Source organism: Lytechinus variegatus, chromosome 7 (genome assembly GCF_018143015.1).
Source record: "Lytechinus variegatus isolate NC3 chromosome 7, Lvar_3.0, whole genome shotgun sequence".
Taxonomy (NCBI): domain Eukaryota; kingdom Metazoa; phylum Echinodermata; class Echinoidea; order Temnopleuroida; family Toxopneustidae; genus Lytechinus; species Lytechinus variegatus.
Genome location: NC_054746.1, coordinates 38,612,312 through 38,640,310, shown reverse-complemented (window position 1 = coordinate 38,640,310; position 27,999 = coordinate 38,612,312). Strand labels below are relative to the sequence as shown.

Genomic DNA, 27,999 nt, shown 5'->3' with positions numbered 1-27,999 from the left:
TGATTTCTTTTGATAAGATCACTAGATGTGAAATCATATTGATAGATATCATAAATGTATTTATCCAGTCAAGTCTAGGTGTACATTTTGCACCAACTTAATCTGAAAATCTGATCATACTGGTGACTCTATTGTTATTTTGCAAAACTAGAGCTGTCTCTTGCCTCTGCAAAATTGTATTTTATAACTGACATCTCGTCGACTTCAAACACAAAATGTTCTTGAGCAATGTTTTTAAGCTCTGCTATGTCCTGTCTAGACAAGCCTTAAATGTACATAAAGAACAACAAGTGTTTTTTTTTCTTGCACAGATTTAAGTTTGAAAAGGTAACTTAAGACTAATATTCTTGGATATACATCAGTGTACAAGTTTCCCCTGTTGCATTTCATAAACAACATAAAGCACACATACATGGAATCGTTTCTTTCTTTCTCTTAAATAGAAACACTTCACTATTTTTAACAATACGTGTAAGTTAAACACACTGAGGTTTCCATAAAATGTCCTTGTATTCCTTCAAGCAATTTGCAGGATTCACTTGTCATTGTAATGATAGATCATGTTGTGCATGTACACTAATTGAAATCTATTAAATGCACATGCTACTCTTGAAGTCAAGAAAACATTGGTGAATTGTGATGTTGGAAACTCACCAACTTGTTAATACAAACTAAACACATGAGACATAGCTCATTACTACATTAAGTCATTTTCTACACAAAAATACATTCCCACAATCAACATTACATATGTGTTTCTTCAAGATTGTTTTGTTTAAGCAAAGCAATCCATACTTCACAACACATATACACTCATAATTCCATATTTTCTAAAATACAATGTTAGAACTGCAATTCATTTCAGATCAATCACAAGAAATGGGTTGACACAAAAATAAAAACAGAGCCTTTAGAAGGCTCCCATCTCATTTTTTGACTAACACGTAACAATGAAAATACAACAATCATCCAATGTGTTTTAATAGTACTGATCCCATTTAGGGTCTACTAATCAAAAACATAATCTTTCTATCAGTACATTATTAATAAAAGTGGATGCACATGAAGCCTTAGGCTTATCAACCTGAGATTTTATCAATTCTATCATCTATTCTTAGAAATTCAAATAAAAATTATAAATGCCAGGGATTGCACTAAAAATAAAACAAAATAGTTATCACGTGGTTATGACTGATAACACTTCTGGAAATGGAATCCTGACTGGGGAAAGACATAAAAAAGTACATTTTAAATCAAAAAGATATGCCTATATTGTACTTCATAATCATGAAGTGTTTAAGCGATACAATACACCATTACATATCTAACTTAAGCAGGTAAGGTGCATGGTAGGAACCCAGATAGAGAGCTTTTCCTGTATCAAGAACCTCACTGACTGAAGGTACTATCTTTCCTGTAGGATCATGAAGACTCTGGACGATCTCACCTTCCTGGTTTAGTTCTATGATCAGACCATACTGCGGCATCAGATTAACTATTTGAGTAGGATCAATGACCTGTAAAGAAAAAAAATTGTACAATGTTTATCAAAGCCCATCTTTTGCTTGCTTAATCTAAGCAAATTTCAATAGCTTGACTTTCATTATCAGATAAAACCAAAGATTATGCATATATACAATAACTTAGTAAGCATGGAATGGGAAGAAAGTTACAGGATTCAATCTTGTATTAGTAAAGGTTTCTGGTATAAATGGACTAAATTCATTAGACAAGGATTTGAAAGGCTTATAAATATAAATTAATAATAAACAAAAAGAAAGGATGTTAAATTATTTCATTAGTAAGGGAACCAATATAACCATGGGTATCACTATAAAATCACCTACTTTTGCTATAAGACGCCTAATCCAAGGATATGGGGCAAGAAGGTCCGCCGTTAGAAGCCCTCTTCTGCTGCTAGCAAATGCGAAACCCACCCAGTAGCCTCCATTACGACTAGGTCTGATATTATCAGGCATTCCTGGAAGATTATCAATGAAGACTTCTGTTGATCCTGTCATAGGTCCAGTCAAGTGATATCTACATAATCAAAGATAATAGAAAATGTCAGTGTCAGATTTAATACTCCCAGTACAACCATATTATTGCATTAGCTGATGACATGGCAGCTACCACAACTCTTTCAAGGAATCAATTTCTGTGTCTGGTACCCATTTAACCTACCTGGGTAAGGTAAATCAATGTCCTTATGAATTATAGCAGTGGTGTCTGAACCCTATATACCTGGTGATTTATAGTCTAAAGACTTGTTCACGAGACCACAATGCCTCCACATGAAGGAATCTGATGTTGATCACAATTATTCTCAAAATACTTATCTGAAAAAACAACAACCCTCATTTATGACATAAGTTTGATAAAACACCCTTTACAATGTACCTCCACAAGTAATACCATACTTACTTTAATATTCTGTATCTTGATGTTTCTGCAATGAGGAGAAAGTCTTCCTTGGGTGATAGTTGGAGTCCATTAGGGAAGTGTAATTCATCCAGTGATAGGTCACTCATACGATTCACCGGATTGAACCATAGCAGCCTAGTGGACCAAAACAAACATTTGATAGGTTAGTCACAAATATACTGAAACATGAAAATATATAACAAATTTTACTTGCCTATGAATCATGCTGTCCGAATCGTTGGAAATTTAATCATGTGGCAATTTGTTTTATCTCTCATTTTGATATAGATTTGCTTCAGAAAGATTGCTTTATCACCTTTGAAAGGTTGGTTAGTCCAAACACCTGACTACAGTAATTATTCAGTTATTACATATACATGTATATACACATCATAATGATAATTCGGGTGGGTATTTCATAAAGCCGTTCATAAGATACAAATGACTTTACGCATGACTGGTGAGCCTTTCTTGTGCTATATGATATAGCCCTGTGTAATTGATTTATGACTTAAAGGGGAAGCCAGCCTTGGCCATAAAATGTTGTGTTGGGAAGGAGAAAAATAAATTAAACATAATGGTGAAAATTTGAAAGAAATCGGACAAGCAATAAGAAAGTTATAGCTACTTAAAAATTGAGATCACTAATAGTATGTAGATTAAGTAAATTATGACAAGGGGCAAGGACAACTTTCCCATAGGCCATGTACTTTATTATCAGGGATTTGTGGTCTTCTCCTAAGTACCCACTCCCCTGGGGCAGTAATCTAAATATAAACCATGTGGTATATTGTTTAATGTCCTCATAAAAGAAAAAATATAATTTGAAATAAGATTTTAATTCGTCATGAGGACGAATTAGGTGGTCTGTCATGAAATTTTATTATGTGTCGGCTAATGGTTAATGGTTATAAATATGTTGGTGATAATTCAATACGGTAAATACGAAATGAAGTGTTGAAAACGTAAAATGCCTTAAAAACTCCTTAAGAATATGAGGTGGGGCGATTTACCGAAATTGGCTGAAAGGAGCCTTCATTTTCAGAGCACCTAATTTTTAATCGACAGTTTCATATTTTTATGTAAAATACTTTTTAAAATTATCTATTGTGTCAGCAATTTTTCTTTTAAGATTTCAAGCAAGAATTTTCAGTGTCAGTGGGTATCAGTTTCACAGAATGCTTGAAAATTCATAGGTGATACTTTTGGAAAACTAAAATGTCTTAAATATTTTTATTCAAAACTTCTGCTAAATTTGAATTATTTTTAATGAGAAATTTGACAATGCTACAGTTTCACAACATTCACTTCAAAACTCATTAAGGATGTATTTGATAAAAGAATTAAGTAGATTTTTTTTTTTTGGGGGGGGGAATGTTTGCAAAATTTCTGCAAATTCCTATACATTTCACATTATATTTTCCGTCAAGAATTTTCAATATCCATTTATCAATTGTGTATGACTTTAACATTTGCTTGAAAATTCTTTCTTGATGATTTTACTGAAAAAAAGTCAGGTGAAAGATTCAAATCCAGGCAATTTTCCCGAAGAATTTCGGTAAAATGTATATTTAAGTAAATTGCATAACCAAATAACCAAATAAAAAAAAAATCCGGAAAATTCCACAAAATGTCCGGAATGAAATTTTTCAACGCAATAGCGTTTCAATATTGTAGCGTTTACTAAGAAAATACATAAATGATCTTTTACAATGTTAAAATTAGCTCTTAAAAAGTTCCGGAAAAACTACGAAAAATGTCCTACATGAAAAACCGCAAAACCAGTGGGCTTGAAATTTACAGGAAGACCGTAAAATTGATTAATAAAACATTTTAATAAAAAAATTCTCAGAAATTAGGCCCAGAAAAAATTGGCAAAAATTTAAACAGGTCACAACACATTGATGCTGTGATCAAAAGTGAAAATTATTCACACGTTATTTGTAGAGAATCGTTTCGAGTACATCATATCAAAATTTGAGAGAAAACTGACCACTAATAAAAAAGATACGGTCAAATATGCATAAATACGTTGACGTATATTGCGAAAATGTATAATTTTTATTTCGAACATAATTTTGTGGTATTTAAGCAATCTCTATATTTACTATATCCAAGAGTGAGGAAAAATTTGGGGTCAACGGACTCCTTGAAGAGCTACAGTGAATTTTATATAGGCATATTTTTGCCCACTTTTGACTTATTTTGCGAGTTTGCACGCGCGTGTAAAGCACATTTGAATTGACGCGCATTTGCGTATTATTGGTCGTAAGAGGCTGAATGAGGTATCAAATTAATCAGAAGATAATGGACAGTGGACAGACATAAAATAAATGACGACTCGAAGATGCATACCGATGGTAGGAGCCAAAACGCGCACGCATACCTGTGCGCGCGCAAATTTTTGACATGCTCAAAATGGCCTGAAACGTACCCAAACTTGACCACGGTTGATTTGGAAAATTTTTAAATTTTGACGCGCGCGTACGTGCGCGTCGTGACCTTTGCATGACCTCTGTTGACATGTCCTGATGACCTGTCATCTGAACTTAATATGGTGCAAATATGAATGATTTATGATGATTAGTTGCGATGATATGATCAATAATTTAATTTTACAAAATGGCGCCTAGATGACGTCATCACGATTTGATGACCTTGAAAAGTTTCGTTTCGCGATTCCACAATAATATCCATACATGACATGAAAATCAAGAAATTTGACAGGCCCGATTTTGAGATAACCTGGCGACAAAATTTGGCAATAAAAATAAATAAAGTAAAATCTGACGAATATAATAGGTGATCTGTCATATTCATGACAGACCACCTAATAATAAAGGAAAAAAAAAAAAAAAAAAAAAGAGAGTCAAGCGAGGTTTGAACCACCGACCCTAGCGTTACCAGGCAGGTGCGTTATCCAGTCGACCACGATCTTCCGGACAGACAGGAACGCAAAACAGGAAACATATTGTCAATGTAAATTGTTGCAAGTAGAAAAATGTCATGATGACAAACCTAGTACAAATTCCAGTTTTGAGAATAGTACAAGCTTTAAAATGAAACAATGGACATATTGTCTAAAGGGTACATTCTAAGGTAAAACATATTGAAAATTTGGCGAGAAAAGACCAATATTTACGTAATTAGAATCAATTTACATGGGTGTTGTTACATCATGAAACAGAAAACACTAATTTTTAGTTCCGACGCCATGTTGATGACGTCACGATGTTTTTAAGGGTCAAATGTGGCATAAAATCATATCTCCAATTCATACTCTATTCGAATAGGAAAAAAAAATTGGGGGTCAACGGACTCCTTGAAGAGCTACAGTGAATTTTATATAGGCATATTTTTGCCCACTTTTGACTTATTTTGCGAGTTTGCATGCGCGTGTAAAGCACATTTGAATTGACGCGCATTTGCGTATTATTGGTCGTAAGAGGCTGAATGAGGTATCAAATTAATCAGAAGATAATGGACAGTGGACAGACATAAAATAAATGACGTCTCGAAGATGCATACCGATGGTAGGAGCCAAAACGCGCACGCATACCTGTGCGCGCGCAAATTTTTGACATGCTCAAAATGGCCTGAAACGTACCCAAACTTGACCACGGTTGATTTGGAAAATTTTTAAATTTTGACGCGCGCGTACGTGCGCGTCGTGACCTTTGCATGACCTCTGTTGACATGTCCTGATGACCTGTCATCTGAACTTAATATGGTGCAAATATGAATGATTTATGATGATTAGTTGCGATGATATGATCAATAATTTAATTTTACAAAATGGCGCCTAGATGACGTCATCACGATTTGATGACCTTGAAAAGTTTCGTTTCGCGATTCCACAATAATATCCATACATGACAAGAAAATCAAGAAATTTGACAGGCCCGATTTTGAGATAACCTGGCGACAAAATTTGGCAATAAAAATAAATAAAGTAAAATCTGACGAATATAATAGGTGATCTGTCATATTCATGACAGACCACCTAATAATAAAGGAAAAAAAAAAAAAAAAAAAAAGAGAGTCAAGCGAGGTTTGAACCACCGACCCTAGCGTTACCAGGTAGGTGCGTTATCCAGTCGACCACGATCTTCCGGACAGACAGGAACGCAAAACAGGAAACATATTGTCAATGTAAATTGTTGCAAGTAGAAAAATGTCATGATGACAAACCTAGTACAAATTCCAGTTTTGAGAATAGTACAAGCTTTAAAATGAAACAATGGACATATTGTCTAAAGGGTACATTCTAAGGTAAAACATATTGAAAATTTGGCGAGAAAAGACCAATATTTACGTAATTAGAATCAATTTACATGGGTGTTGTGACATCATGAAACAGAAAACACTAATTTTTAGTTCCGACGCCATGTTGATGACGTCACGATGTTTTTAAGGGTCAAATGTGGCATAAAATCATATCTCCAATTCATACTCTATTCGAATAGGAAAAAAAAATTGGGGTCAACGGACTCCTTGAAGAGCTACAGTGAATTTTATATAGGCATATTTTTGCCCACTTTTGACTTATTTTGCGAGTTTGCATGCGCGTGTAAAGCACATTTGAATTGACGCGCATTTGCGTATTATTGGTCGTAAGAGGCTGAATGAGGTATCAAATTAATCAGAAGATAATGGACAGTGGACAGACATAAAATAAATGACGACTCGAAGATGCATACCGATGGTAGGAGCCAAAACGCGCACGCATACCTGTGCGCGCGCAAATTTTTGACATGCTCAAAATGGCCTGAAACGTACCCAAACTTGACCACGGTTGATTTGGAAAATTTTTAAATTTTGACGCGCGCGTACGTGCGCGTCGTGACCTTTGCATGACCTCTGTTGACATGTCCTGATGACCTGTCATCTGAACTTAATATGGTGCAAATATGAATGATTTATGATGATTAGTTGCGATGATATGATCAATAATTTAATTTTACAAAATGGCGCCTAGATGACGTCATCACGATTTGATGACCTTGAAAAGTTTCGTTTCGCGATTCCACAATAATATCCATACATGACATGAAAATCAAGAAATTTGACAGGCCCGATTTTGAGATAACCTGGCGACAAAATTTGGCAATAAAAATAAATAAAGTAAAATCTGACGAATATAATAGGTGATCTGTCATATTCATGACAGACCACCTAATAATAAAGGAAAAAAAAAAAAAAAAAAAAAAGAGAGTCAAGCGAGGTTTGAACCACCGACCCTAGCGTTACCAGGCAGGTGCGTTATCCAGTCGACCACGATCTTCCGGACAGACAGGAAGCGCAAAACAGGAAACATATTGTCAATGTAAATTGTTGCAAGTAGAAAAATGTCATGATGACAAACCTAGTACAAATTCCAGTTTTGAGAATAGTACAAGCTTTAAAATGAAACAATGGACATATTGTCTAAAGGGTACATTCTAAGGTAAAACATATTGAAAATTTGGCGAGAAAAGACCAATATTTACGTAATTAGAATCAATTTACATGGGTGTTGTTACATCATGAAACAGAAAACACTAATTTTTAGTTCCGACGCCATGTTGATGACGTCACGATGTTTTTAAGGGTCAAATGTGGCATAAAATCATATCTCCAATTCATACTCTATTCGAATAGGAAAAAAAAATTGGGGGTCAACGGACTCCTTGAAGAGCTACAGTGAATTTTATATAGGCATATTTTTGCCCACTTTTGACTTATTTTGCGAGTTTGCATGCGCGTGTAAAGCACATTTGAATTGACGCGCATTTGCGTATTATTGGTCGTAAGAGGCTGAATGAGGTATCAAATTAATCAGAAGATAATGGACAGTGGACAGACATAAAATAAATGACGTCTCGAAGATGCATACCGATGGTAGGAGCCAAAACGCGCACGCATACCTGTGCGCGCGCAAATTTTTGACACGCTCAAAATGGCCTGAAACGTACCCAAACTTGACCACGGTTGATTTGGAAAATTTTTAAATTTTGACGCGCGCGTACGTGCGCGTCGTGACCTTTGCATGACCTCTGTTGACATGTCCTGATGACCTGTCATCTGAACTTAATATGGTGCAAATATGAATGATTTATGATGATTAGTTGCGATGATATGATCAATAATTTAATTTTACAAAATGGCGCCTAGATGACGTCATCACGATTTGATGACCTTGAAAAGTTTCGTTTCGCGATTCCACAATAATATCCATACATGACATGAAAATCAAGAAATTTGACAGGCCCGATTTTGAGATAACCTGGCGACAAAATTTGGCAATAAAAATAAATAAAGTAAAATCTGACGAATATAATAGGTGATCTGTCATATTCATGACAGACCACCTAATAATAAAGGAAAAAAAAAAAAAAAAAAAAGAGAGTCAAGCGAGGTTTGAACCACCGACCCTAGCGTTACCAGGCAGGTGCGTTATCCAGTCGACCACGATCTTTCGGACAGACAGGAAGCGCAAAACAGGAAACATATTGTCAATGTAAATTGTTGCAAGTAGAAAAATGTCATGATGACAAACCTAGTACAAATTCCAGTTTTGAGAATAGTACAAGCTTTAAAATGAAACAATGGACATATTGTCTAAAGGGTACATTCTAAGGTAAAACATATTTAAAATTTGGCGAGAAAAGACCAATATTTACGTAATTAGAATCAATTTACATGAGTGTTGTGACATCATGAAACAGAAAACACTAATTTTTAGTTCCGACGCCATGTTGATGACGTCACGATGTTTTTAAGGGTCAAATGTGGCATAAAATCATATCTCCAATTCATACTCTATTCGAATAGGAAAAAAAAATTGGGGGTCAACGGACTCCTTGAAGAGCTACAGTGAATTTTATATAGGCATATTTTTGCCCACTTTTGACTTATTTTGCGAGTTTGCATGCGCGTGTAAAGCACATTTGAATTGACGCGCATTTGCGTATTATTGGTCGTAAGAGGCTGAATGAGGTATCAAATTAATCAGAAGATAATGGACAGTGGACAGACATAAAATAAATGACGTCTCGAAGATGCATACCGATGGTAGGAGCCAAAACGCGCACGCATACCTGTGCGCGCGCAAATTTTTGACACGCTCAAAATGGCCTGAAACGTACCCAAACTTGACCACGGTTGATTTGGAAAATTTTTAAATTTTGACGCGCGCGTACGTGCGCGTCGTGACCTTTGCATGACCTCTGTTGACATGTCCTGATGACCTGTCATCTGAACTTAATATGGTGCAAATATGAATGATTTATGATGATTAGTTGCGATGATATGATCAATAATTTAATTTTACAAAATGGCGCCTAGATGACGTCATCACGATTTGATGACCTTGAAAAGTTTCGTTTCGCGATTCCACAATAATATCCATACATGACATGAAAATCAAGAAATTTGACAGGCCCGATTTTGAGATAACCTGGCGACAAAATTTGGCAATAAAAATAAATAAAGTAAAATCTGACGAATATAATAGGTGATCTGTCATATTCATGACAGACCACCTAATAATAAAGGAAAAAAAAAAAAAAAAAAAAAAGAGAGTCAAGCGAGGTTTGAACCACCGACCCTAGCGTTACCAGGCAGGTGCGTTATCCAGTCGACCACGATCTTTCGGACAGACAGGAAGCGCAAAACAGGAAACATATTGTCAATGTAAATTGTTGCAAGTAGAAAAATGTCATGATGACAAACCTAGTACAAATTCCAGTTTTGAGAATAGTACAAGCTTTAAAATGAAACAATGGACATATTGTCTAAAGGGTACATTCTAAGGTAAAACATATTGAAAATTTGGCGAGAAAAGACCAATATTTACGTAATTAGAATCAATTTACATGGGTGTTGTTACATCATGAAACAGAAAACACTAATTTTTAGTTCCGACGCCATGTTGATGACGTCACGATGTTTTTAAGGGTCAAATGTGGCATAAAATCATATCTCCAATTCATACTCTATTCGAATAGGAAAAAAAAATTGGGGGTCAACGGACTCCTTGAAGAGCTACAGTGAATTTTATATAGGCATATTTTTGCCCACTTTTGACTTATTTTGCGAGTTTGCATGCGCGTGTAAAGCACATTTGAATTGACGCGCATTTGCGTATTATTGGTCGTAAGAGGCTGAATGAGGTATCAAATTAATCAGAAGATAATGGACAGTGGACAGACATAAAATAAATGACGTCTCGAAGATGCATACCGATGGTAGGAGCCAAAACGCGCACGCATACCTGTGCGCGCGCAAATTTTTGACACGCTCAAAATGGCCTGAAACGTACCCAAACTTGACCACGGTTGATTTGGAAAATTTTTAAATTTTGACGCGCGCGTACGTGCGCGTCGTGACCTTTGCATGACCTCTGTTGACATGTCCTGATGACCTGTCATCTGAACTTAATATGGTGCAAATATGAATGATTTATGATGATTAGTTGCGATGATATGATCAATAATTTAATTTTACAAAATGGCGCCTAGATGACGTCATCACGATTTGATGACCTTGAAAAGTTTCGTTTCGCGATTCCACAATAATATCCATACATGACAAGAAAATCAAGAAATTTGACAGGCCCGATTTTGAGATAACCTGGCGACAAAATTTGGCAATAAAAATAAATAAAGTAAAATCTGACGAATATAATAGGTGATCTGTCATATTCATGACAGACCACCTAATAATAAAGGAAAAAAAAAAAAAAAAAAAAGAGAGTCAAGCGAGGTTTGAACCACCGACCCTAGCGTTACCAGGCAGGTGCGTTATCCAGTCGACCACGATCTTCCGGACAGACAGGAACGCAAAACAGGAAACATATTGTCAATGTAAATTGTTGCAAGTAGAAAAATGTCATGATGACAAACCTAGTACAAATTCCAGTTTTGAGAATAGTACAAGCTTTAAAATGAAACAATGGACATATTGTCTAAAGGGTACATTCTAAGGTAAAACATATTGAAAATTTGGCGAGAAAAGACCAATATTTACGTAATTAGAATCAATTTACATGGGTGTTGTTACATCATGAAACAGAAAACACTAATTTTTAGTTCCGACGCCATGTTGATGACGTCACGATGTTTTTAAGGGTCAAATGTGGCATAAAATCATATCTCCAATTCATACTCTATTCGAATAGGAAAAAAAATTGGGGGTCAACGGACTCCTTGAAGAGCTACAGTGAATTTTATATAGGCATATTTTTGCCCACTTTTGACTTATTTTGCGAGTTTGCATGCGCGTGTAAAGCACATTTGAATTGACGCGCATTTGCGTATTATTGGTCGTAAGAGGCTGAATGAGGTATCAAATTAATCAGAAGATAATGGACAGTGGACAGACATAAAATAAATGACGACTCGAAGATGCATACCGATGGTAGGAGCCAAAACGCGCACGCATACCTGTGCGCGCGCAAATTTTTGACATGCTCAAAATGGCCTGAAACGTACCCAAACTTGACCACGGTTGATTTGGAAAATTTTTAAATTTTGACGCGCGCGTACGTGCGCGTCGTGACCTTTGCATGACCTCTGTTGACATGTCCTGATGACCTGTCATCTGAACTTAATATGGTGCAAATATGAATGATTTATGATGATTAGTTGCGATGATATGATCAATAATTTAATTTTACAAAATGGCGCCTAGATGACGTCATCACGATTTGATGACCTTGAAAAGTTTCGTTTCGCGATTCCACAATAATATCCATACATGACAAGAAAATCAAGAAATTTGACAGGCCCGATTTTGAGATAACCTGGCGACAAAATTTGGCAATAAAAATAAATAAAGTAAAATCTGACGAATATAATAGGTGATCTGTCATATTCATGACAGACCACCTAATAATAAAGGAAAAAAAAAAAAAAAAAAAAAGAGAGTCAAGCGAGGTTTGAACCACCGACCCTAGCGTTACCAGGCAGGTGCGTTATCCAGTCGACCACGATCTTTCGGACAGACAGGAAGCGCAAAACAGGAAACATATTGTCAATGTAAATTGTTGCAAGTAGAAAAATGTCATGATGACAAACCTAGTACAAATTCCAGTTTTGAGAATAGTACAAGCTTTAAAATGAAACAATGGACATATTGTCTAAAGGGTACATTCTAAGGTAAAACATATTGAAAATTTGGCGAGAAAAGACCAATATTTACGTAATTAGAATCAATTTACATGGGTGTTGTTACATCATGAAACAGAAAACACTAATTTTTAGTTCCGACGCCATGTTGATGACGTCACGATGTTTTTAAGGGTCAAATGTGGCATAAAATCATATCTCCAATTCATACTCTATTCGAATAGGAAAAAAAAATTGGGGGTCAACGGACTCCTTGAAGAGCTACAGTGAATTTTATATAGGCATATTTTTGCCCACTTTTGACTTATTTTGCGAGTTTGCATGCGCGTGTAAAGCACATTTGAATTGACGCGCATTTGCGTATTATTGGTCGTAAGAGGCTGAATGAGGTATCAAATTAATCAGAAGATAATGGACAGTGGACAGACATAAAATAAATGACGTCTCGAAGATGCATACCGATGGTAGGAGCCAAAACGCGCACGCATACCTGTGCGCGCGCAAATTTTTGACACGCTCAAAATGGCCTGAAACGTACCCAAACTTGACCACGGTTGATTTGGAAAATTTTTAAATTTTGACGCGCGCGTACGTGCGCGTCGTGACCTTTGCATGACCTCTGTTGACATGTCCTGATGACCTGTCATCTGAACTTAATATGGTGCAAATATGAATGATTTATGATGATTAGTTGCGATGATATGATCAATAATTTAATTTTACAAAATGGCGCCTAGATGACGTCATCACGATTTGATGACCTTGAAAAGTTTCGTTTCGCGATTCCACAATAATATCCATACATGACATGAAAATCAAGAAATTTGACAGGCCCGATTTTGAGATAACCTGGCGACAAAATTTGGCAATAAAAATAAATAAAGTAAAATCTGACGAATATAATAGGTGATCTGTCATATTCATGACAGACCACCTAATAATAAAGGAAAAAAAAAAAAAAAAAAAAAGAGAGTCAAGCGAGGTTTGAACCACCGACCCTAGCGTTACCAGGCAGGTGCGTTATCCAGTCGACCACGATCTTCCGGACAGACAGGAAGCGCAAAACAGGAAACATATTGTCAATGTAAATTGTTGCAAGTAGAAAAATGTCATGATGACAAACCTAGTACAAATTCCAGTTTTGAGAATAGTACAAGCTTTAAAATGAAACAATGGACATATTGTCTAAAGGGTACATTCTAAGGTAAAACATATTGAAAATTTGGCGAGAAAAGACCAATATTTACGTAATTAGAATCAATTTACATGGGTGTTGTTACATCATGAAACAGAAAACACTAATTTTTAGTTCCGACGCCATGTTGATGACGTCACGATGTTTTTAAGGGTCAAATGTGGCATAAAATCATATCTCCAATTCATACTCTATTCGAATAGGAAAAAAAAATTGGGGGTCAACGGACTCCTTGAAGAGCTACAGTGAATTTTATATAGGCATATTTTTGCCCACTTTTGACTTATTTTGCGAGTTTGCATGCGCGTGTAAAGCACATTTGAATTGACGCGCATTTGCGTATTATTGGTCGTAAGAGGCTGAATGAGGTATCAAATTAATCAGAAGATAATGGACAGTGGACAGACATAAAATAAATGACGTCTCGAAGATGCATACCGATGGTAGGAGCCAAAACGCGCACGCATACCTGTGCGCGCGCAAATTTTTGACACGCTCAAAATGGCCTGAAACGTACCCAAACTTGACCACGGTTGATTTGGAAAATTTTTAAATTTTGACGCGCGCGTACGTGCGCGTCGTGACCTTTGCATGACCTCTGTTGACATGTCCTGATGACCTGTCATCTGAACTTAATATGGTGCAAATATGAATGATTTATGATGATTAGTTGCGATGATATGATCAATAATTTAATTTTACAAAATGGCGCCTAGATGACGTCATCACGATTTGATGACCTTGAAAAGTTTCGTTTCGCGATTCCACAATAATATCCATACATGACAAGAAAATCAAGAAATTTGACAGGCCCGATTTTGAGATAACCTGGCGACAAAATTTGGCAATAAAAATAAATAAAGTAAAATCTGACGAATATAATAGGTGATCTGTCATATTCATGACAGACCACCTAATAATAAAGGAAAAAAAAAAAAAAAAAAAAAGAGAGTCAAGCGAGGTTTGAACCACCGACCCTAGCGTTACCAGGCAGGTGCGTTATCCAGTCGACCACGATCTTCCGGACAGACAGGAACGCAAAACAGGAAACATATTGTCAATGTAAATTGTTGCAAGTAGAAAAATGTCATGATGACAAACCTAGTACAAATTCCAGTTTTGAGAATAGTACAAGCTTTAAAATGAAACAATGGACATATTGTCTAAAGGGTACATTCTAAGGTAAAACATATTGAAAATTTGGCGAGAAAAGACCAATATTTACGTAATTAGAATCAATTTACATGGGTGTTGTTACATCATGAAACAGAAAACACTAATTTTTAGTTCCGACGCCATGTTGATGACGTCACGATGTTTTTAAGGGTCAAATGTGGCATAAAATCATATCTCCAATTCATACTCTATTCGAATAGGAAAAAAAAATTGGGGGTCAACGGACTCCTTGAAGAGCTACAGTGAATTTTATATAGGCATATTTTTGCCCACTTTTGACTTATTTTGCGAGTTTGCATGCGCGTGTAAAGCACATTTGAATTGACGCGCATTTGCGTATTATTGGTCGTAAGAGGCTGAATGAGGTATCAAATTAATCAGAAGATAATGGACAGTGGACAGACATAAAATAAATGACGTCTCGAAGATGCATACCGATGGTAGGAGCCAAAACGCGCACGCATACCTGTGCGCGCGCAAATTTTTGACACGCTCAAAATGGCCTGAAACGTACCCAAACTTGACCACGGTTGATTTGGAAAATTTTTAAATTTTGACGCGCGCGTACGTGCGCGTCGTGACCTTTGCATGACCTCTGTTGACATGTCCTGATGACCTGTCATCTGAACTTAATATGGTGCAAATATGAATGATTTATGATGATTAGTTGCGATGATATGATCAATAATTTAATTTTACAAAATGGCGCCTAGATGACGTCATCACGATTTGATGACCTTGAAAAGTTTCGTTTCGCGATTCCACAATAATATCCATACATGACATGAAAATCAAGAAATTTGACAGGCCCGATTTTGAGATAACCTGGCGACAAAATTTGGCAATAAAAATAAATAAAGTAAAATCTGACGAATATAATAGGTGATCTGTCATATTCATGACAGACCACCTAATAATAAAGGAAAAAAAAAAAAAAAAAAAAAGAGAGTCAAGCGAGGTTTGAACCACCGACCCTAGCGTTACCAGGCAGGTGCGTTATCCAGTCGACCACGATCTTTCGGACAGACAGGAAGCGCAAAACAGGAAACATATTGTCAATGTAAATTGTTGCAAGTAGAAAAATGTCATGATGACAAACCTAGTACAAATTCCAGTTTTGAGAATAGTACAAGCTTTAAAATGAAACAATGGACATATTGTCTAAAGGGTACATTCTAAGGTAAAACATATTGAAAATTTGGCGAGAAAAGACCAATATTTACGTAATTAGAATCAATTTACATGAGTGTTGTGACATCATGAAACAGAAAACACTAATTTTTAGTTCCGACGCCATGTTGATGACGTCACGATGTTTTTAAGGGTCAAATGTGGCATAAAATCATATCTCCAATTCATACTCTATTCGAATAGGAAAAAAAAATTGGGGGTCAACGGACTCCTTGAAGAGCTACAGTGAATTTTATATAGGCATATTTTTGCCCACTTTTGACTTATTTTGCGAGTTTGCATGCGCGTGTAAAGCACATTTGAATTGACGCGCATTTGCGTATTATTGGTCGTAAGAGGCTGAATGAGGTATCAAATTAATCAGAAGATAATGGACAGTGGACAGACATAAAATAAATGACGTCTCGAAGATGCATACCGATGGTAGGAGCCAAAACGCGCACGCATACCTGTGCGCGCGCAAATTTTTGACACGCTCAAAATGGCCTGAAACGTACCCAAACTTGACCACGGTTGATTTGGAAAATTTTTAAATTTTGACGCGCGCGTACGTGCGCGTCGTGACCTTTGCATGACCTCTGTTGACATGTCCTGATGACCTGTCATCTGAACTTAATATGGTGCAAATATGAATGATTTATGATGATTAGTTGCGATGATATGATCAATAATTTAATTTTACAAAATGGCGCCTAGATGACGTCATCACGATTTGATGACCTTGAAAAGTTTCGTTTCGCGATTCCACAATAATATCCATACATGACATGAAAATCAAGAAATTTGACAGGCCCGATTTTGAGATAACCTGGCGACAAAATTTGGCAATAAAAATAAATAAAGTAAAATCTGACGAATATAATAGGTGATCTGTCATATTCATGACAGACCACCTAATAAAACTTTTGGGAAAAATGACATTTTAGCCATAATATGCAGTGGAGTACATGAAAGAGAAGTCCTCGCCTTCCATCACAATGACATCCCATATGCGGCAAATTTGAAGTCTCCTTGAGTATAGTGATTACCAATATTTACAACTTTCTTGTTGTTTGTCCAATATTGTTCAAACTTTTACCTATCAACTTGTCTAATTTTTCTTTTCCTTATAAAAACAAGTTTTTATTTGGGTTGGATTCCCCTTTAAGAACATTTTCCAGTCGTGCATAACTTTACAAACAGCTTTATAAAAGACCCACCTGAATGGGTTTCAAAAATACATCATCATTAGTGGCGACCTTCTAACTCACCTACCACAACCTTTACTTTCCAATGCAAGTATCCCATAGTCCTTACGATACTTGCGATAGCTAGAATCAGTGAAGAGGAAATCTCCATTATCCAGCTTTACAAAATCGTTTGCAAACTTCATCCGATGTCCTTTGTAACTTCTCTGAGTTGAAACCAATTCAACAGGAAGGGAATCTGCATAAAAGTTTAAAAAGACAATAGTACGATACAGTCAATGGAAAGTCCAGGTACTGTAGCTTACTTTCTTGCGCAAAACAAACAGGGCTACACTGGAGTTTTTAAAATGAGAGTTTTTCAATGTATATTTTAATCTGTTATACCAAAGATACTACAAGGGGAAGACCGGACACTGCAGCGATTTTTTGAAACGCTCAATTTTGCTCATGGGGAAGGGTGCCCAACAGCGCTGAGTAAGCAAACATGCAAAATGGCAAAGACATATGGGGTGGCCGTCAGTTTTTTTGACCACCGGTACTGTTACAGAGTGGATAAAAGCATACATTTGGGTACAGAGCTTCCTTATGGACCAACTTTGGATTTCAGAAGGGATCCAATCAAACCAGGTTCGTCTTCATTAGTCGCCATGGCAATAGATTAATTTTTAAAAATAACTCCTATTCTCCTGTATATGGTAAATAAACATTGTATTAATGACCAAATGTATTAATTTCAAGCTTCCATTTTAATACAAATGAAATGTTCAAATAATTAGGGTCATCAAAATAGTTGCAATCGGTCCATTGCCATGGTTAGCTTATTTTCCATCCAGAAAAAAATGAAAAAAATTTCAATTTTTTAAGATGTAGAATATGATTTTTCTTTAATTTCTCCTCTACTTTAGGATATTTAACACAAAATTGCTTGTTATAAATGCATAAATACCATCTTGGGCTATTGCTATGGCAACAAAATAACACCTAATTTGGAAATAAGAAAATATGGTGGAAAATACAACAAAAAATGACCCACTCATTTAATTTGAAAAAAAAATAAGTAAAATGAGTAAGTGTTCTACCCATAATTCATTAGAATGATACTGATCATACCTTGGTAAAGCTTTATAAAATGTTGCAAACATCCTGTTGCCATGGTAACAGCTAATTATCCCAATGAAAAGTACAAATTTTGATAAAAACATGTAATGTAAAACATGTAAATCAGATTTTTCTTACATTTCCCTTATATTTTAGGGTGAAAAACATAGTTATGCTTGTTGCTTAGGCTTTGCCATGGCAACCAAATAAAATGGTTAACAAGATTATAGCAGAAAAAAACATAAAAAATTACCTTAAATACATGTACATATACATAAGGTTTGACCCAGTCATTTCATTTTGAAAACAAATTACAGTAAGTGTTCTGCATGATTTCACTAAAATGATAATTATTGATGTTGTCTTGGTAATGCTAGAATTTAATGATTAATAATGATGTTGCAAATGACCCGTTGCCATGGTAAAGGCTTATTTTTTTACGAGAAGAGTGCAAACTTGTATTGCCATGGCAACCAATTAAGACTTTTTTTTCTGTTTTGTATGTGTTTAGGCAGTGGATGATCTAGGATTAACCAAGGGGGGGTGGACACAAAGCACCCCACTTTTTATTTAATGTGTTATGTCAAGCCAAAACAAATAAAAACACCACACTGCCCACTTTCTTGCATTTATTCACCAAGTAATGACTTTCAAAAATACACATATTGCTATGTTTTTTATTAAGAGCCCCGCCCCCTATAACATTATATCCAGGCAACCCCTCTCCATGTGAGTAGATATGTGAGACTACTAAATAACTAGAAATAGGCGCTAAATGGGGGGCCAAAAAATAAAATGAAACTTGTTAGGGCCCCCCCCCCCACTCTCAGCGGCTATGATCGATACATATACCATTTTCTCCTCTCGACTGGCGGCTGTTTATTTGTTTGCATAGGAGCGATACAAACGACTACCCATGGGGTTGGCAAAGGCAGGGCCATGGGAACAATTTTTTTTTCACTGGGGCACTGATGTAAATTTGAAAAGCAAAAAAGGGGGTCAGTACAAAATGGAGATCAAATTGGTCCTCAGAAAGTTGGAAAGCAAAAAAAGAAGGGTTCTCCTTCAAAATTGGAGTTTGAATAGGTCCTGAGAAATTTGAAAAGCAAAAAAAAAAAGTGGGGGGGGGGGGGTAACTACAAAATAGAGGTAATTTCAATTTTTTCAACATATTGGGCAGCTGCTTGTTTATGACATCACAAATAAGAAACTTGAAATTCTAATTATTCAATCTTCAATGGATTTTTCTCAAACCTTCACCAATATTTCTTATCATTTTTTCTGCTATTTTTACCAAAAAGTTTTCTTCAGGGCGAACTTGCTGCACTCAACCCAGGTGAGGTGAATGGGTACCTGGTAGGAAAAAAATCCTTGAATACTTGAGCGCCTAGGCAGCCAAGCTAAAGCTGGGGTAATAATAATAGCAGGGCCAGCTCGGAGAACAGTTTTCAGAACTGAAGTGGCTTCCCTGGGTAAATATACGTATATGGGCAATTCCACAGGTTGGTGGACATGAGCTTAAAAATTCAAATTCAATATTTTCTTGAATTTTTTAATACTTTAAGTCCTTCATACATGATAGTTTCAGAAACAAGAAATAAAAAGTTTATTTTCAGATGTATACTTTGGAAAAACATTGTCAAAATTTGTGTCTTCCATTCTGTACCAAAATACAAGAAAAATAGTGAAAAATGAAATATGCCTTATTACCATTTTGTTATTGCAACAACATACCACTTTATATATTTTTGAAGTTTAGAAGAGTCAAATTACTTAAAATACACAACAGCTTTTCAAGTAAATTTGTAGTACTCATTAAAAAATTAATATTGCAACCTGCTCAGGTGATGTAACATGAGTAACCAAAAAAACTGACTTTGTTTTCTGAGAGAAAAATTCTTCACAGTTAATTGGTGGGATTTTGAATTCTCTTCATTCAAACAATCTTTGACACAGTGATGACTATAAAAATCATTAAAAAGTACAATTTTTTTATAAAAATGATGAAGAAAAACTGTAACGTGAGTAACTTTGTAACGTGAGTAACCATCATGTAATGTGAGTAACCAGTAAAAATTATTCAGTTAGGTCACATTTTCTGTGGGATGTCAAGTTTTAAGTCTCATGGTGAGTTGTGAAGTTATTTTTGATTAATTAAAAGTAAAATGAGGGTACACCTCTTTGATGTGACTCTTTGTTCATCAAAATATCAAGTGGTCATACAATTGCACAAAAAAATGAATATTAGTAGAAGTATTCACAATGCTCGAGTGCATTAGTAAGACTTGATTTCGATAAACTAAACTTTAAAGAGTGTTCAAACACATTGAATGCCCTTACCTGTAACCCTATCTATGCCGGGGTATTTTGGGAGTTTATATGGCCCGGGGGGGGGGGGGGCTTCACAGGCCCACATTGAGATCTCGGCCTTTGGCCGCACGATTACGCCAAAAATTTGCGCGCAGGTTGTCTTGGACATAATCTACAATGCTATACAGTAATTTATTTCATGCAAATTGGTATTAAGCGATTATGCTAATTTATGCATAATTAGTAAGCGAAATCATACTTTTCCTCGCTCCCTAATAAAGCTCCAATTGTTCCAATTTTTGGTATAAAATCTCTTTTTGATGTTCCTAGCAATGAATTTTACACACTTTATTTAATTTTTAATGACGTGTGTGTTGTTAACCATACATGGACAAAATGTAACGTGAGTAACTGTAACGTGAGTAACCATATTATCTGCACCCCAAGTAAAAACCATGTGTTCTTTAATATTTTAATTATATACGAAGTTTGTCTCCCTAATATACTTCTTTGAAATGGATATAATCAACTTTCATAAAAGCCTTGTATGAGGAGACTTTTCACTTACGTTGACTTTTCATTTTATGCATGTCCAAATCATGTAACGTGAGTAACCGACACATTCCAAAGTTTTGCCAGGAGCATAATAAAATTTCCCAAGTTTTTTTTTTATACAAAGGATAGTCAGACTGTGTACTTTGTTGTGATAAGGAGATGTTTAGTTCCTATCAATAATAATGGAGTTACAGCTCTAAGTATGAGTCAAGGTGTCTCCAAATGTAACGTGACTCACGTGAGTAACCATGGAATAGCCCATATTATAGGCTTTGCCGTCCAATTTCATCAGGGTTGCATTTAAATTAATGAAAAGACTTTCAAATTCGAAATATTTTGTCAACCCTCTGCACACATGGTTCATTTTCATTTATTCATCATTTAATACCGTTCTATATCATTCCTTTGAATTTGGTAGAAATTCAATTTAGGGAGAAATTCGTTCAAATTAATGGCCAAAAGTTGTCATTTAATTTCGCAACGACGAACTGATCGCTTAATTTCACCCAAAATACCATTTTCAATTTCATTAATCTGCACACATATTTGCACTTTAAACGTCCAAATTCAGATAACATGTTTCTGTGTTCATTTTTCTTTTATAACGTTATACAATTTTTTTCTCCAAACTTTACCCTATCTTTTTTTTCTGATCTTTCAGTTAGAATAATTTTATTCCATTACGTTTGATAAAGACGCAATTCATGTAACACTTGTAACATGGTTGTGAACGGTTATTCTTTTAGTGATTAATGAGTGGGTGCAGGGGCGGATCAAGGATTTCCAAAAAAGGGGGGCATTTTCCCTAGGAATTTGACGAGCAAAACAGAATTTTTTAACCAAAGAATAAGGGACGGTCCACAATTTTTTATTAATTGTGGCTCTCAAAGGGGGGGGGGCACGGACACGAGCCGGGTGTGCCCCCCCCATGGATCCGCCAGTGAGTGGGTGGATGACCTATGCCAATGGTAGGTATTTGTTTTCATCATCTTGTTCTTTTTTTTATTTCATATTATTGTAAATTATATCGTTGTGGGGAAGGGATGGTATTGACCACGATCTATAGTTCTGAAAGTGCAGGAAAAACGAGTTGATGTTCCGATGATGGTTTTTCAGATGGATGATACATTTCAGTATAATGGTAAACATCCAATTAAGAAGTAAAACCCATTTCCATAATCATTCAAATGAAGTAAAAAATAAAAAATTAAAAAACGAAAAACACTGTGCATATCCTATAAGTGATCGCATATTAATTATTTTGAATTCCTAAACATTCGCAAGGAGGGTACCGTTGCGAATTTGAAAACACCTCTTCGGCTATTTGAATTTGATCGATCTTTATACTTGTTTAAATGAAATAACCATGAAATTGCGTGCCAATATGATTAAATCAAATAAAGTATTTGGGTATTTGAATGTTGATCTCATAGGTCATTCGAATTAGTTGCAAATTGAACTATTACATCATTAAATCGGTTGAAATTTTGACGAAATTGGACGGGAAAACCTATATTATTATGATGATTATAATAATAATAATAATTATCATTATTATTATTATCAACTTTCCCTTTAATACTTCTCTATAAGTGAAGTTGCAGAGCTCAGAAGATGATTCGAAACAATGATGCAACTAGAACTCCTTTAATATTGGAATTAATGAATAACTCCCATTGATAATTCTGAAATACTTGAAAATACATCAAATCTTTAAGTCAAACTCTCATGACTTAAAACAATATGAAAGGTTGAGGGCATCAGAAGACTCTCACCCTTACTTTCAAACAAATGTATTTTATTTTTCATTTCTTACGAGTTAAACAATGTCAAATGCAATTTTTTTTCTACAGTTCTCCGTATTTAGGACTTGCACAATGCTAACCCTAACTTCAGTTGAAAGATATTCTTAAATAAACAAATAATTATAAATTTTATTTCAATGGTAATTAACTTACTTCCTTTATGATCAATTTCAAAGAGCCCATAGTAAGCATCGATCATGTAGAGCTTATCACCTATAAACTTGATCCCCAATGGACGACCACATTTCATCTCGTCTTCTCTGGTGCCTAGACAGAACAGAAAAATGGCTTCAGGTTTAAGAACAATCGATCAATCAAACTTAATGGAGGGAAAAACAGGCATCTAAAAAATGTAATTACTCATGAAGTTACTGAAATAAGACTCAACTCTTGCAGTGGCATGCCATATATACTAGTTGGGAAGATCACAAGTTATAAAAGCAGACTGCAATTCTTTAATTACATGGACAAAGGCCTGGATTACCAGTAAGAGTAGGACAGGTACATATCTATAACAGTAAGGTTCTATGTTCATGAAGCACATATATCTAGACCTCAATTTGGTTTAGATCTAGCAGGGTAATGTGGTCTAGCAGTTAGAGCATTGGACTCCTAATCGTATGGTTGTGAGTTCAAATCTCCACTCTGCCACTGTCTCCAGTTTGATAAAGACCCTCAAGTGATTTTTTTCTTTCTAGAAGTTAAGCCACTATGCCTGATTATCTGAGCCGTAAAATGTTTCAAATCTAATTGGTTACTTGTATACAGCTTGGAGTTATAGAAGCATAATGCTGTCTGGCCGAGTTTCTATGGGAGTTAAAGTAACACAAATCTATAAAATGATATATATTTGTTCACTTTCTCGTTTTGAGCTACATGTACCAAGCAGCATAGCAAACGCATTACTATACTGCAATTTTTTTTCCCTCCTCAAGAAGAATGATAAACATAAAACAGGTGAGTTGGCTGGTTCAACTTAACTATCCAAGGCCAAAATAGTCCAAACTTTAATAAACAGTTGTGCAAATAATCTGTTGAACCAACAAGCCAACTCTTAGTCTAAATGTTGCAACCTGAATAGGGAACCAAGAACTATATATATGTATTTTAGGTCATATGATTGGGGTCTAGAGTGGATGCTGTTCAAAAAAACCCAAAGAAACAAATACAAACTGAATGAACCATACTTTTTGTATTATTACTAAAATACAATATCAGAGATAAATAATATAGATTTGATATCAGTAAAATGTTAGAAAACAAATAAGGATGTACATCACTTGATCCTGAATAGAACAACTTACCACAAGGAGGAGTGCCAAGCTGTGCAATAACTTTGATGTCTTTATCATTCTTAATCTCTACCACTTTACCATCATAGGTACCTGTGTAAATTCGACCTACAAGAAAGAAAGAAAAAAAATCAAACTTTCACTCATTTTTTGTTCTTTTAAACCCCAACTTTCCATTTGGTTAGAATATCATTAATATTTGGCTCAATAGACAGCAATTGAAAACAAATTGTCATTTACCAGCACATATTCAACTTCTATTCATACACCCCCCCCCCCCCCTCCCTCCATCCATCCTCTCTATCTACCTCACTTTTACATTCACAAAAGCAAATGCCAGCACATTATTGCAACTACTTCCTTGATGACAATCTTTTTAAATGAATTCCAAGGCCCTATACTACCAGCAAGTGTTGAAAAAGGAAATATTCCATGACATTTTTTTTTATGGTAGAGTGGTTGTTATACTTTACCTTTATTATAGGCCAATGATTCAGGTCCAATAATTTTTCCTTCTAGTAGTTTCTGAGCTTTCTGGAGTTTGTTGTTGGGTGCCAATGCTCCAGTCCATGGCCGAGGAGGTGGTAACCTACATTTAGTATCACAGAAGTAATCCATACAAAGTCACAAGGAAGCAAAATAAATGCATCCAAGAAAGAATTTATTTGAGGGGAAAAAATGAAAGGTGTCTGTTAAACTGTATTGTTGTTGATAACTTGATTTTTAAGTTTTTAATACAAGATATGAAAAAAAACAGAATTTGTATCATGATTTTTTCCAAACTAGGGATGCACGACTATTGAACCAATTCTATAAAAATGTCCCAAATGATATCAATCAAAACAATACAAAGACGTTACCCACTATTATATCTTTTTAAAACCAATATATTTGCCTAATTCAATCTAAAAAAAGAGCAAAAAGAAGCAGACTTTACATATCTATTACATCCACAAACAAAGACAGAAAGGAAAGGTAATTAAAGGGGAATCTAGCCCAAATAAAAATTTATTTTCTAAGAACAAAAAACTCAGTGATACAGAAAGGTGAAAGTTTGAAAAACAGTTTAAATGTTGTACCTGTAAACTTTTAGGTATGATGCTTTCAAATGATCTGAAATGTCATGCTCGTTACAAGTATGTGAAATGAGATTTAAAGAGTGAATCAAAACGAATGTGTAATGTGACTTACTCAAATGCCTCAGGTTCTGCAGGGGATGATTTGAGTGTGATGAGTATAGTCAATGCAAGCACTATCACAAAGGTGATCTTAAATACTCCAGAAAATAAGTTACAGCATCTTGTCCTGGAAAGAAGTAGAAGAGATATCAATTATAGCTTACCCAGATGTTATGATTACTTGACTTGTTATAGGATTATACTCAAGTTTTGTTTTTGTTTGATAAAAATATGAAATTAATACCTTTCCTGTACATTGGCTCGAACTAACCTTACATTTAACTATTAAAGGGGGGTGAGAACTGAGCAAAATTTTGTGTGGTCTCTCATTGACTGTGTGTTATAAGCAACTAGTCTTTAAAATATACATTTTGAGATAACCATCAACAATACAGAGAATGAATTAACCTATAATTTTATTCATACAGAGACATTAAAATATTTTTGAAAGGATAGTACTAATTTGCTGCTCAGTAATAATTAGTGTGGCATGAATGAGTAAAGAATTATTTTGTAATCATTCAAGTGGGCCCTATATCATAATACTACACAGGGCTCTCAGAATCTTGCATGTACATGTACTTGCCAGATGTGGGTAATTGAAAACTTGAAATAGTGCTATTAAAGCTGCTAGTTTGTTGCTGCTTTAAAATTACTCCTATATTGTCTTTTAATATCCCTTCATGATGTAAACACTTTCTATCTACATGTGAAGTGAAGTGATTTGTTGTTTTTTATTTAATCAGTTGAAAGGAAATTATTTCATGAACATACAATAAATAAAGTCACATCATATTCATTTCTATCATTGACATTAATGTTGATGAAGAGGTAATTAAATGAAATCCTTTGCATTCCAATGAATGATTTTAATTCTTATACAAAAGTACATGTTATACAGTAATTTATCATTCTGTTTAGAAAACTGTAATAACTCTCAGAGTAGGTCTACAAAATTTTGAATACAAATTTAAATATAGTTTTGGGTGTAATTTTCTTAGATCACATATAATTTTGATTTGAACATTAGACCATAATTGTTTGTTTAAAAACTCATACCTTTTATCTTTTATGGAGTAGAATCATGCAGGTTGTTGTTTTACACCATATCTGAATATATTTGTGATCACTATCACTCTTATTTATAGTGTAGTTTCTCTTTCCATCCAACAATTTGTTTTCATATAAACAGTGCTTTTGAATGTCTTGAAAACTATAATTATCATAATTTGAATTTTTTTGGTCTGAATAGATTTGTCTTTAACTTACATCATTCCTTGCTTCTTCAACTTCCTTTTCCTCTGCTTGGGAGGCTCATTTTGTCCATCATCCTCAATCAACTCTGGTTTCCGATGCCTAATTCCTTCAGTATTGGCCATCATTGACTTGATATCTCTTCCTTATACTATTATTATATAAAACACAATATTCAAGAAACAATGTGTAGAAGTATTAATTATGGTACATAGACTGATTCACCCAACTTCACATTTCTTTCTGTATCAGTGTGGGGTGTCCAAAACTTCGTGAACATTTCAAAAATATTAATCAGGCTTAACTTTGTTCACAAAATATTCATGTATTATACAAAACAAATCATAGCTCCCAAATTGACGGCAAATTGTAAACTACAAAATTATTGACAAAGTTGTGAAGAAGGTTTATGGTTAAGCTGGTATCATGATCTCAAAATTCTTCCGATTGATGAATGCGCGCTGTACTGGAAATCCATTCTGAAAAAGTGTGACCAAACTTCGTGGACCAAAGTTTTGTGGAGATTTCAACAAAAACTCATAATTCAGAAGGTGAGATACATAGATGGAAAATGCTATAGAATTGGTCAGTACTAAGTTTAACTCGCATTATTGATATCTGCTTGCAAAATGATTTCCTGATGCTTGTTGAGATAATGTGAAGATCATATTTTTTTAACGAGTGCTAACGGCGCGGTGACAAATTTGCAGATCTTTAGGATACAAGCTTCATTTTAACCAAAATATTTCTAGTAAAAGAAAATAAAAATAAATAGAATTCCCACTTCAATGTTCAAGTTCGACTAGTCCTCTTATATTACTATTACTATATAAAATTCCCTCATCAAAAATGAAGTGCAGCCCTGGCTGTGCCTGCTGCTTCGCCAACCAGCTCCACGGCGCACGGCCGTGCATGTATGCCGGGGAACTCCCGTCTCCGGAGTCCGATCCTCTCGCGTCTCCTCAGTCCCTGCACAGCTAAGTTAAGTCTCACTCTCAGTCTCAGCGATAAACTAACACTCATAAGATAATTTCCAGGTGTTCTCTCTTGTTTTTCTTAATTCAGATCTTAAAAATTGTTTAAATAAATGTCTTTAAATAGCGTATTTAAAATTTAAAAGATTTTATTCGGGTTATCCCTACCTTGCTTGCAGTTGCAGACCTTGCTAGCGGCTTCCTCGAACTTCATGGATTTAGCTAATTTGAGGAGGGTTAAGGTTTTCAAT

General features: G+C 35.2%; 1 protein-coding gene across 2 annotated transcripts; it reads right to left on the bottom strand.

The window, feature by feature from the left end:
* Positions 1-22: 22 nt before the first annotated feature.
* Positions 23-27,999, bottom strand: LOC121419225 (adipocyte plasma membrane-associated protein-like). Of its 2 annotated transcripts, none has more exons than XM_041613586.1 (10): positions 27,917-27,999; positions 26,790-26,925; positions 25,534-25,647; positions 24,816-24,931; positions 24,355-24,450; positions 23,204-23,317; positions 17,346-17,520; positions 2,425-2,559; positions 1,848-2,040; positions 23-1,517 (listed from the first exon to the last, which is right to left on the bottom strand). In XM_041613586.1, the coding sequence occupies exons 2-10, from the start codon at positions 26,900-26,902 to the stop codon at positions 1,317-1,319; spliced, it is 1,257 nt and encodes a 418-aa protein (XP_041469520.1). In that variant the 5' UTR covers positions 26,903-26,925; positions 27,917-27,999; the 3' UTR covers positions 23-1,316. The 2 variants fall into 2 exon arrangements, with proteins under 2 accessions (XP_041469520.1, XP_041469519.1); XM_041613585.1 differs by lacking the exon at positions 27,917-27,999 and adding an exon at positions 27,601-27,833.

Bases quoted from the DNA above. Each gene is read 5' to 3' on its own strand.
- LOC121419225 (XM_041613586.1), bottom strand. From the start codon at position 26,902: ATGATGGCCAATACTGAAGGAATTAGGCATCGGAAACCAGAGTTGATT. The intron at 2,560-17,345 runs GTGAGTTAGAAG...TTGGTCCACTAG, and splicing joins GAAAGTAAAGGTTGTGGTAG to GCTGCTATGGTTCAATCCGG. The intron at 2,041-2,424 runs GTAAGTATGGTA...TTGATTATGTAG, and splicing joins TCAAGATACAGAATATTAAA to ATATCACTTGACTGGACCTA.